General features: G+C 39.2%; 1 protein-coding gene across 4 annotated transcripts in view; it reads left to right on the top strand.

Moving 5' to 3' along the window:
- The window catches only part of CPA6 (carboxypeptidase A6), a 521,176-nt gene that overhangs the window by 340,151 nt on the left and 168,226 nt on the right, over positions 1-12,799 (top strand). For all 4 annotated transcript variants that reach the window (XM_019822757.3, XM_003999869.6, XM_045049859.1 and 1 more), the window contains one exon: positions 9,061-9,136. In XM_019822757.3, coding sequence (XP_019678316.2) covers positions 9,061-9,136 — 76 coding nt within the window. The remainder of the gene's footprint in view (positions 1-9,060; positions 9,137-12,799) is intronic.

Genomic DNA, 12,799 nt, shown 5'->3' with positions numbered 1-12,799 from the left:
GAAGTTTTCAGCTATATTTTGCTTAAATAAAACTTCTGCCTCCTTTTCTCTCTCTTCTTCTTCCCTCTCTTCTTCTGGGACTCCTATGATATGAATGTTATTATGCTTTATGGAGTTGCTGAGTTCCCAAATCTACACTTGTGATCCAATATATATATTTCCCTCTTAATCTTCATTAGCTTGCATAATTTTATTTTCTATATCACTTAATTTGTTCCTGTTTCTTCCATCCTTGTAATTATATCCACTCAATGTTGCATCTCAATTACAACATTTTTTTATTTCCGCCTGTCTGCGTTTTAGGTCTTTTATCTATGTACTAAAGGACTCCCTGGTATCTTCAGTGCTTTTCTCAAGCCAAGCTAGAATCTTTGATTGTTTTAAATTCTAGCTCAGGCATATTACTTCTACCTGTTTTTTTTTTTTAAATGTTTGCTTGTTTTTGAGAGTGACAGAGTGCAAGAGGGGGAAGAACAGAGAAAGAAGACACAGAATCTGAAGCAGGCTCCAGGCTCTGAGCTGTCAGTACAAAGCCCAATGAGGAGCTTGAACCCATGAATTGTGAGATCATGACCCTGAGCTGAAATTGGATGCTCAACCGAGTCACCCAGGCACCCCTACTTCTACCTGTTTTAACTAGAACCCTGGCCATGACCTTTTCTTGTTCATTCTTTTGGGATGAATTCTTCGATGTTGGCATTCTGTTTAGGTTAGGAAAGCCTGTTATGTTTCCTTCTCCTGAGAGCAATAGCTATATTAAGAAGAGGTCCTATACTGTCCAGGGCCTGGCACTTCAGAAAGTGTTTCTGGTGTATGCTGTGTGCACTCTGCTGTTGCGTTTTGGCTGCTCTTTCCCTCTGATCAGTCCTCTGCAGAGTTTCTCCTTGCCTACAATGAGGAGTGTTGGGACCTTGTCCCATGTGTGGCAAGTTTTAAGGAGGTATACTTTGGTCTGCTTGTTAAAAGAGGCTAGATCCTGTTTCCACTAGAACGAAGTTTTGCAGCACTCTATGGTCAGTAGGTTTTGTGCATGTGAGGGATTTGTGCTGTTCTTCTGGGGGGAGGGGCCTGCTGTTGCTCTGGCTGTCAGGCACAGTTGCCCTAGTACAGAAGCACCCTGCAGAGTGCAGGGGATGGGGCTTGGTGTAAGTGGCTCAAATCACCACTGTGCAAGCAGTACTGCTCACTAAAGTCTATTGGTGCTGACATACAGGGATGGAATGGCATTAGTCCCCTCTCTCATCCTTGGAGAGGGGAGTTTGCACCCACCACCATTCAGGAAACCTTCACAGAAGAGCAAACAATCTTTTGTGTGTCCTCGACAAACTTCAGATTCCTACCTTCACCCTGTGTCCGGGCCACCTGCCTACCTGGCAGCGCAGTGCACCTGTGTTTTATCTCCAGAACACCGGAGATAAACTGGAGTTTCAGAACTCCAAACTTTAGATCTGGCATGATGCAGACCCACACTGATCCTCTGGGGGAAGGTCTTGTCATGCTGTGGCCGGTGCAGTTTTTTCCCAGAAGGGCACTTGCATAAATTCACAGGGGCTTGGAGTTTATGGTAAAGCACAACAAAAAGCTGGTGTCTAGATTAGCTACCCTCAGCAGGTGTCTCTGCTCCTATGCTAATGAATGGAGCAATGGGATGGCACCCATTGTCTCTCTTGTCCCCTGAGATGCAGTTAACCTCTACCAAATGTACTCCAAGACGGGGAACTGTCTTTCCCAGTGCCACCCAGGGTATCCTCAGACCACACTGTCTACTCCTAGGCTTCTACCCTCTTTCTCCACAAAAGCACCCCTATGCTTGCCAAACTCTACACCTGCCACAGAGCTGACTTCTAAAACTTCATTTTTTAAGCTCTGCTGCTCATAAAAGCTCATGATAATCAGTGTCTCACTTTCCAGGTCAATGGTTTGGGAGAAGTGTTTTTCCTATACAATCCCTTATGCATCTCTCCCCCCCACTCCATAATCAGGGCCCCCTCCCCTCGGCAGCACCCATGATCACGTCTGCACCTCCTGCCTTCCACAGTATGGTCTAATTTCTCCTTCTAGCTGTGCAGTTTGTTCTCACAGTCCTCAGATAAATTTCTTGGGTGTTCAAAATGATTTGGTAATTACCTAGCTGTGTTTGAGGGATGAGGCAAGTGCAGGATCCCCCTACTACACCGCCATCTTACCTCCATCTCCTGTAAAAGTGTATTAATACCAGAAAATGTATGTGCCTTATGTTTTTATGCATATTAAATTTATAAAAAGAAAATCACACATATTAGGTATTATAATTAATGGGAATGAGTAAAATTCTCCACTTAAAATTCAGGAAAATCTTACTAGTTAAATTTTTTAAAACTCAGTATTATGTTTGCAAGAACCATATTTGTAGGTGGAGGGAAGCATAAGAAAGATATAGGCAAAACTGTCCCAATCATTTGGCAAGAAAGGAATTTTAAGAGTATTAAATGAGCCATAGAAGGATTTTCTAGAAACATTTTAAAATAAAAGCTTTATTCCATTCAGAAGATAGAGTAGTCATTAATATTTATAGCTACTCATTAAAATACATGAATTAAGAGTTTTTAAATTAAACTGACAAATCCAAAATAATAGTAAGCATATTAAAATTCTATCGAAAGTGGTCAAATTTAGCAATGACAAAAATTTAACATAATTAAGCATTCTTAATAGACAAAATTTTTTGACATCCTTCAAAATAACTCTTTAGTAAAGAGAAACTAAAAACCACAATTATCTATCCCATTTACAACTGCATCAAAAAGAATACCTAGAAATCAAGTTAACCAAGGAGGTAAAAGATGTATGTTGAAAACTAAGACCTTAATGAAAGAATTAATAAGTGGAAAGACATTCCATGCTCATGGCTTGGAAGATATAATGTTAAAATGTCCATACTTCTCAAAGTGATCTACAGATTAAGTGCAATCCCTATTGAAATGCCAATTGTATTTTTCACAGAAATAGAAGAAACGGTCCTAAAAATCGTATAAAACAAGAGCCCTCAAAGAGCCCAAAGTAATTTTGAGAAATAAGACCTAAGCTGGAGGTATCGTACTCTGATTTGAAAGTACACCACCAAGGTGTAGTAATCAAAACAGAATGGCACTGGTATGAAAACAGATACACAGATCACTGGGGCAAAATAGAGCACCCAGAAATAAACCTACACCTATGTGGTCAATTAATTATGACAAAAGAACCAAGAATATACAATGGGAAAGGACAATCTCTTCAATAAATGAGGCTGGGAAATGGGACAGCTACATGCAAAAGAATGAAACTGGACCACTATCTTACACCATACGTGAAAATTAATGCAAAGTGAATTAAAGACTTAAATGTAAGACATGAAATCATAAGACTCCTGGAAGGAATCATAATGAATAAGGCCTTTGACATAGCCCTTGGTGATGATTTTTCAATCTGACCCCAAAAGCAAAAATAAACAAGTTGGGGTTACGTGAGATGAAGCTTCTGCACAGTAAAGAAAACCATCACAGAATGTAAAGGCAGCCTACCAAATGGGGGAAATTATTTACAAATCACCTGTTCCATAAGTGGCTAGTATCTGAAATAAAGAATTCGTACAACTCAATAGCCAAAAACTGAAAAATAGGCAGAAGATCTAAATACATATTTTTCTAAAGAAGATGTACAGATAGACAGCAGGCACATGAACAGGTGCACAACATAATCAGGGTAATGCCAATCAAAACCAACATACAATATCACTCCCCTTCTGTTAGAATAGCTATTAAAACCATAAATGTTGGTGAGGGTGTGGAAAAAAAGAATGCCTTGTACACTGTTGATGGAAATATAAACTGGTATAGCCACTATGGAAAACAGTATTTAGATCCCTTAAAAATTACAACTACCATATGATCCAGTAATTCCACTTCTGGGTGTTTATCAAGAGATAAAACACTAATTCATAAAGGTATCTGTACCCCATGTTTACTGTAGCATTATTTACAATAGCCAAGATAGTGAAGCAACTAAGTGACCATCAATGAATGAATGGATAAAGAAATTGTGATATGTGTATATATACACATACACACAATGGAATATTATTCACCTATTAAAACGTGAGGAACAAAATAGACCTAAAGAAGACAGAATTCATATAGTAGAAAACATATACATACAAAAAACAATTTGTTGACAAAAACAATGATTTTTTTTAAATGTTTATTTCTGAAACAGAGACAGTGTGAACAGGGGAGGGGCAGAGAGAGGGAGGGAGACACAGAATCTGAAACAAGCTCTAGGCTCTGTGCTGACAGCTCAGAGGGGCTTGACATGGGGCTTGAACCCACAAACTGAGAGATCATCACCTGAGCTGAAGGTAGATGCTTAACTGACTGAGCCACCCAGGCACCCCAAAACAATGATTTTTTTTTAAAAAAAATCTTTAGAAAGATTTTTTTTTAGAAAAAAACCAATTCTTAGAAAGTCTGAAGAATTTTTTTAACATTTATTTATTATTGAGAGACAGACACAGAGCATGAGCAGGGGAGGGGTAGAGAGAGGGGGAGACACAGAATCCGAAGCAGACTCAAGGGTTTGAGCTGTCATCACAGAGCCTGATGTGGGGCTCGAACTCACAAACTGCAAGATCATGACCTGAGCCAGTCAGTCACTCAACCAACTGAGCCACCCAGACACCCAAGTCTGAAGAATTTTTATTTAAAATCACAAACAGGGACCTCTGGATTGCCTAGTTGGTTTAGCCTTTGACTCTTGATTTCAGCTCAGGTCATGATCCCAGGGTCTTGGGATTGAGCCCTGCTGAGCATGGAGCCTGCTTAAGGTATTCTGTGTGTGTGTGTGTATCTGTCTCTTTCCCTCTTCCCACCCCTCTCTACCCCTCTTCCCTTTTACCCCACTTGTGCACTCTCTCTTTCTAAAATAATAAAAAGTAAAAATAAATCACAAATTAGCACATAGAAAGGGACAAAACTACAGATGAAGATAAGATGCCTTAAATATAAGACATTTTAATTAAGTTTATCTTACATAAGTTTTTCAGGAAATGTAAATTAGCAAAATTAACTCAAAAAGCCCAGAAGAAAACTGAATAGACCAATATCCACTTAAGAGATCAGAAGGTAGATATCTGGCCCTAAACGGTCGAAAAGAGTTTGTTTCACCTTGAGTAACTTTATGGGTGTATTCTACAAAACAATCAGGGACACAGTTTCTGTGCCATTTGAGTTGTCAAGGCATATTACAAAGCTGGGAAATTTCCAATTCTGTGAGGTTAGCTTTTAATGATACCAAAAATCAAAAAAGGGTAATTCAAAAAGAACATGTTTGTTTATAAACAGCTTATTTTTTTAAATGTCTCCCTTATGAATATAGGCCTAAAACCCCAAAACAAAACAGTAACACATAGAGTCCAGCTGTTTATTTTAAAAAGTGTTGTAAAAGTTGCGTATTAAGTGAAATTGAAAGCAAATTATGAGATGTTACGAAACCATCGTATGTGAATATACCCATGTGTAAATGCAAGACAGCCAGGAATGAATCACAGAAAAATTAACAGTGGCCACTAGGGGACAATGGGAGAGTTGGCATGAAAGAGAACTGGGAGGGGAATTTTATTTTGTGTCTGCTATGATTTATTTTTACAAGCATAGATTTATAAATTGGCTCTATAACTTACAAAGAAACTTAGAGTTTAATAATGGAATTAATTGTGAAAGTTTATGCCAAGATCCAGGAGGAAATACCTGGAGTTTCAGATCTATGTCTTTCAAAAGGAGTCTGTGGACTCTCCAGTTGCCCATAAAACAGGCTTTCTCCCATAGGAGTTGCAGTCAAGGCATAGCAATAAATATGGTAGGCATCAGCTTTGAGCAGCATAGTTTTAGAACTTGAAGAGGAAAATGAGTTAGTTCACTGCTCACTCCTTTGATGAGGAAACTGAAGTCCAGGAAGATTGTAAAAAGGTAGAGAAGGTATTCTTTTGCTAAATACTCTTCTCGATGTGTATGTTCTTATTATGCATTTAATAATGCTTTTTACATTGATTAAGTGTGTTTAATATTCCTATGGTTGCTACTGTACATAAGGATCAGTAATCAACTTGCAGCTTGGTGCTAGCGTTATAGCAACGTAACTTAATTAGTCCTGGAAGGTAAGGGGCAAACCTGAAGTATATCATGAGTGAATATAGAATTACTTGGCAATTAGCTGTCTGGAATATCCTGCCTCTATATGACATACTTAAAATTGAAAGTGCCTATGCTTTCTAAGTAAACTATATAGATTTCCTGAGCTTGAAAAACCCGATTTACAAACACATGCGCATACCCAGTCAGCTCTCTAACCTCAGCCCCTATTCAGACCTGTGATTTCTCTCAATCCCAAAGGGTAGCAAAGGGGGTCTTAAATTGATGTTGCCACCTAGTGGTTGAAAAAAAAATCAGTTCTAAGGAAAGCCTCTCCAACCATCTTTAATGGTTATGTTTAGCTAGTTTTTCCTCTGAGTTCCAGGAGCTACTTTACATTCTGAAACCTTCCTGTTTGTAGTACTGGATTATTGTTGGCCACTTCAAAAAAGACTATCAGATCTAGGGAGAGTAAGCTATTTGGTTGAACAAGTGGGGTATTTGGGGCGGGCGGGGGGGGGGGTGGCATTTAGTTTTGCACACTGAATAGAGCACTCTTGTTGGTTTCGGTTACTGGTTAGTGTAATAAAACTTACGGGTTTAAAATATATGAAATTTATTGGGTTTTCCTAAATAACTTTTCTTATTCTCCTTTTTCTCTGATAAGTAATCAAATAGTAATAAACACATATCTCAAGTCACACTTGAGAATTTCTACAAGTTATGATGAAGTGAACTTTTTGTGATAAAGGTGACAAAGCTGGGTTTGAGCAATCACTCTCAGAATTAAATAGTCCCAGGAGTGGTCATTTTTTACCCTTTTATCCTCCCATCTCACAGGAGAAGAACCAATTGCCAGGTTGAATTATCCATCATTTAAGAAAAAGAAATCTTCCTATGGCTGTAAAACAGCTTCAGATTGCTTTCTTTGCACTCTTGAGGAGGTGATAAGGGCCCAGATGGAGGTGTTTTTCAGCAAGCTGTCAAGTGATCCATCCCTCAAAAACAACCATATCACCCAGCAGAGTTGCCTTTCTCTGCCAAGAATTATATTGGGTCAGGTGGGAGAGGCCAGAATATGATGAAGCCAGGAAAAATAAAGGACAGAGAACTGTGTACCAGAAATGAAAGAGAAAAGGTGTGAATTACATTTAAATTACAAAGTCATGTTTGGAACTGCTTCACAGTGACTTGGTTTTTTCTTTCCCTGTACTTTCTTTTATTTTTTCCTGGGAAAATAGACTGCATGACATTGATACTGAGAGGTGGTTTTGTGTGGTTCTGAGGAAACCTAAGTGACATTAGGTTAGTAGTGCCTAAAACATACTAAATTATCAACAGGTCAAGGGCCTTTTAATTCAGAGACCTAAAGAAGGTATAACAGGATCATTTGAGATAACAAAGCTAAAGTGATTGGAAATGAACACATAGCCCTAAGGAATAATTTTCCAACAAATCTGGAAATCTCCCTTGGGGTCTCATGACCTCCATATTAATCTTACCTAGCCTTTAACACGGCTATTCATCTAAGTAGTAAAATCATAGAAAAATATGCCAATTCTATCCTTGTTCCAGTACACCTTTGAGGCTGGAGAGATAAGTTGTGGGTCAACTGCTAGAGTTTTTGTTTTGTGCTGTATGTATATATATGTACATGTATATATGGTATTAATAATCTTCATCTTCAGTCATTGTAAAATGCTATAAAGGGTTATGAAAAATATTCTGGTTGTACCTATTTAGTACAGGAAACTTAAATTTCTAGAAACCAATTGCTCTCAATGATCTCCTTTATACCAGCCGTTAATAAATAACTATATGCAAAACATATTGAGCAGTTGTGATTATTATATACTAGAGCTGTGCTTTCCAACCTGTCCTCATCATGATATAATGATACGTCTTTGACATACCTTGTGGGGAGGTCACTGCTATAGAGAATGACTCATCTAGTCTTCTCAGACAATTCAGGATCTTTACTGAAAGAAATTTTAGAGTGTTCAAATATCATCTCAGCTTTGGTACAATTTTAATGGCAGTAAAACTCAATTTAAAATTTTTATCACTTAAAAGTTTTTATAGCCATCAGCATCTTGTGGGACACCTGAACAATTGATGGCCCTCTAATTCGTCCCCCCATGCCAGTAAGCTCCATACTGCAGAAATAAGATGGCCCATAGAGATGGGCTTCTCTCTACTGTTCTCAGTGGGAAGAATCCAAATCAGAAGAAATGTTCCATGTTGTATGGCTTTCATAAATTCTCTTCTTGAAAGTCACTTTCCTTCTCAGCATTAAGTTTTAAAGAGTGCTTTTACCTCTGTCATCAGAAATTGCTTTCTTAGTATCTTCTCTGAGCTATTCATGAAAATCCTTGCTCCTGTTACCCCTGTCCCTGTGTTTTTGGACTTTCTCTGCTTAAGTGTGAGTTTGTAATTTTCATAAGCTGATTAAAAAACAAATAGTTTTATTATTTTTTGAAGTTTATTTTGAAAGAGAGAGTGAGAGCATGTGCATGAGCATGGGGAGGGGCAGAGAGAGAGGGAGAGAGAGAATCCCAAGCAGTTCCATCTCTGGCAGCACAGAGCCCAACACAGGGCTCCACATGGGGCTCGAACTCATGAACCCTGAGATCATAATCTCAGCTGAACCAAATCAGTTGTTTAACTGACTGAGCCACCCAGGGGCCCCAAAATAAATAGTTCTAAGGCGGGGGAAAAAAAGACCAATGTGATCAGAGAGTAACAATAACTGGATAAAATACCTGCTGGTCCAGGTATTGCTGGTGTCAGTCTAGTCCACAGTTTTGCTATTTCTCTTCTTAATTGCAAAGGCAGTTGTTAAAAAAGCGAGCAGATAGAGATGGCTAAATCTTTAGTTTTGAAAGATGAATAACACCATTTTTCCCCTTTCTTATAGTGATAAGGTGATCAGACTTATTCCCAGTACAGAAGAAGAAGCCAATGCACTGAAGAAAATGTACCACCAACTTAAGGTAAAAAAAGCGTCCACTCACTTATAATGCTTATAATGTGTTTACAGAGCTTTGCTACAGGAATTGAGTAAGTGGAGTTTATTAGCCAAGGGAAGAAAATGCTAAGGGAGAACTTAAAAGAGCTTTTAAAGAATAAATTAAGGTTACTCAAAATATGATCTATCTGACCCATTATCTAGTTATGGGTTCATTTATTTTCCATCTCCCTTAGTAGAATGTAAGCTTTGTGAGAGAGCTTTTACCTATTTTTTCATTGCTGTATTGTCAGTGTCAGGAATATCCTACAAGTTCAGTAAATGTTTTTTGTTGTTTTTAATGAATAGGTAAATTTAGTTTATAATTTTCTAGAGCTTCACTTTTACTTTTCCTTCTTAAAATTTTCCTGCTGATCATCTACACTTCATTTTAATTAAAACTTCAAGCAGAAGTGAGGAAAATTTTTTAAAAATTCAAGTTAATTAATTTTGGTATGTTTCAGTGGGTCTGATTAAAAAATTCTGTTGGCAAAGGTTGAAGGGCTCTGATTATTCAATCTTTGATGAATTTTGTGGATTTTAGAGTTAGAGAATTTCTCATCTCCATATTATTGCATATAGTTGAGTGTTAGCTTTAGCTAAAAAGTCATAATGAGAAGTGCGGTGATGGGCTTTTTTTCTATGCCTATGAAGAACAAAGGCAAGACCGCAAAATATGTAGTGGTTTAGCTTCATTTTAATGGATAGCAAATCAGGTTACCAAGAAGGCCTCATTAATCTTCAATATGGGCTAGAAAAGCACATGTCCTGGATGACTGCAGGACAATCCTACCTGGAGAAGATGTTAGGGAGATGAGAGAGGAGGGATAGACTCCGTGTCTTCATGAGATGCAGTTATCGAACTTTCGGTCTTTTCTTTTTGACTTGATTTTTCCCTTTGACGTCTTTCCTTCAAATATTGAATGCACTTGCAAATGAAGTTTGGAACTTTGAGTTTATCCCCTTCTTTTCTTCCTCCTCACTCCCAGCTTTTACATATGCACTGTCCAACTTAATGTTGGGTCTCATGACGAGGGCTCAGAGTGAAAATGCAGGAGCTCACCCCAAATTGTTGTGATTGTATCCAATACCAGAGACTGCTCTCCAGGCATGTCCTAAACTTCATCTTCTCAAAGGAATTTCTGCTTCAGGATACTGACACAAACTTTCCTCTGGTCATGTATGATCATCAACCCCACTATAGTCTTTTCAGCAGCAATATCTCAATACTACCTAAACAGCCCACCAGGGACTTAACATTTGCAAAGAAGCAGAGCAGCTTTGAAATGGAATTTTCTGTCTCCATTAAAATTGTGTTTTAGATGAACTATCGGGAAAATAGCCACTTTACATCATGGAGTCCAGTATTTCATGGAACAAATATGCTTAACCAAACTTTGGGAGAAAACATCTGTGAAACGATTCCTCCCCCCATTTGTAAATATACTTACATGGGAGGCCTTACAAAGTTATAAAAATGAAATTGTATAGTTACATATGTGATGATCCCATGTCATTATCAAAAGCGATAAAATTACATCAGTGAGGGCTGGGAGGGTTACTTAAAATCTCTTGTAAATCGTAGTAGATGGAACAAAAAGATGTTGAGCATAGGTCAGACTGAACACTGAGAATACATGATATTGTGCCCTTTTCTGGGCACAGTTCTGTACATACTTAAAAAAAATTGCTGTATATGTTCATTGAGTCCTTGAGGAAAGGAAGTAGGGAGTAGGAGACATGGTTTGGACGCAAAGGAGCTTTAAAGGACAACTAAAGGGAGGGAAGGAGAGGGGGCTGATGAGGAAGAGGGGAGCAGAGTTGAAGGGAAGAACAGGGGTTAATACCAGAATGTTGATGTTCTAGTGGCTCCACACCACAGAGAATCCAGCCCCTCTTAGGCACTATGTGCCAGTCCCAAGGCCACATGCTTCGTATAAATTGTCCCCTTCGAACAACTCTGTGAGGTGGATGCTATTATTGCTGTTTCACAGCTAAAGAAATTGGGCAAGACAGAGGTTAAGTAACTTGCCCTGGGTCACAGTGTGGAGTTGGAGCACACAACTAGACAGTGCCCAACGCTCTAGAACCCGTGTGAAGCCTTCCTGCCTCCTGCCTCTGTTTACTCTGATCATTTTCTCAATGGAGAGGAATAGGCCAACTTTGCTGGGACACGGAGCCTAGACTCAATGTGCACACAGTCATGTTCTCGTTTACTTTATTCCTTGAGTTGCAAATACCACCCCCAGGTTCAGAAATTTGCAAGACTTAAATTCAGCTGATAATCCTACTCATGGCTATGATTTATTATAGCAGATACAAAGCAAAACCTACAAAGAGAAAAAGCATGTGACATGAAATGCAGGTGAAACCAGGCACAGGCTTCCAAGAAGCTTCTCCTTGTGGAGTTACACAGCGTGTTCTTAATTCCCCCATCAAGGAGTTGTGAGAACATATGTGAAATATTGTCCACCAAGGAAGTTCATTACAGACTTAGTGTCCAGGGTTTTTATTGGGCCTAGTCATGTAGGCCCCCTCTGCCAAGCACATACCAAAATTCCAGATTCTCCAAAGCAAAACAGGTGTTCAGCATGAACTATATAGTTTGTGCAGTCTGGGTGTGCATGAGCCACTCCTTCGATTTCAGGAGGTATCCTACCACCCTAAATTTCCAGATGCCAGCTAATGGCCAAACTTGCAAGCGCACCTAACAACAGCAGATTCAGGCCTGCTGTGTTAATTTTTTCTGCACATTTCTTCATTTCTTTTTGTTAAAGAAATAGTTTTATGGGGCTGAGATTTGAGCACTGAGCTTAAATAAATTTGCTTTCTAAAAGCATCATGCTAACTGGATGTCATTTTAAATTCAAATGATATCATCGAGTGATCCACTTGCACCACTGAAAACAGCAATTCTGGCCAGGCAAAGAAAGCAGCCGGCAGACAACAAAGAATATGACTGTCTGTCATCTTGTGCCCTGTGGAGCTGATGGGATGGAATTGGTACTGTTGTTAACAGCTCCTTTGCTCACACCCCCACTCCATGCACCTCCTCCAAGGGGAGGGGAGCTTTTAGTTGCCTCCTTTCCCTAAAACACAGTGTGGTAGTCAGAATTCCAAGATGGTGCCAAGATTTCTACCCACTGGTGTATCCACCTTGCATAATCTCTCCTCTGAGTGTGGCCAGAGCCTGTGAATGTGATGGGATAGTCCTCTCCCTGAGAGACAGAAGGGAGATAACCTGAGATGGGCCTCACCTAATCAGATGAGCTATTTAAAAGCAGAGTGTTTCCTCCAGCTGTTCATGGAGGAAGAAGTCAAAGAAGTGCTCCTGCTGTCTCAAAAAAGAATCAAACTTCCAAGTTGTGAACCATCCATGGGAGCCATGTGATAAGAAATGCTACTGACCCTACCTGATGAAAGCCACCCCCAGCTGATAAGCAGCAAGGATATGGGAATGTCAGTCCTACAACTCTAAGGAACTGAATTCTGCCTCAACCATCTGAGCTTGGAAAATGACCCTGAGGTCCAAATGAAGCTACATCCCAGCACTTTGCTTTTAGCCCAGTGAGACATTGAAAAGAAAATCCAGTCAACTGTGTCTGGACTTAAGACCTACAGAACTATGAAATGGTAAATGGCTGGTGAG

The sequence above is a fragment of the Felis catus genome, chromosome F2 (assembly GCF_018350175.1).
Source record: "Felis catus isolate Fca126 chromosome F2, F.catus_Fca126_mat1.0, whole genome shotgun sequence".
NCBI lineage: Eukaryota > Metazoa > Chordata > Mammalia > Carnivora > Felidae > Felis > Felis catus.
The sequence above is the reverse complement of the archived record's forward strand: the minus strand, read 5'-3'. Positions and strand labels throughout refer to the sequence as shown.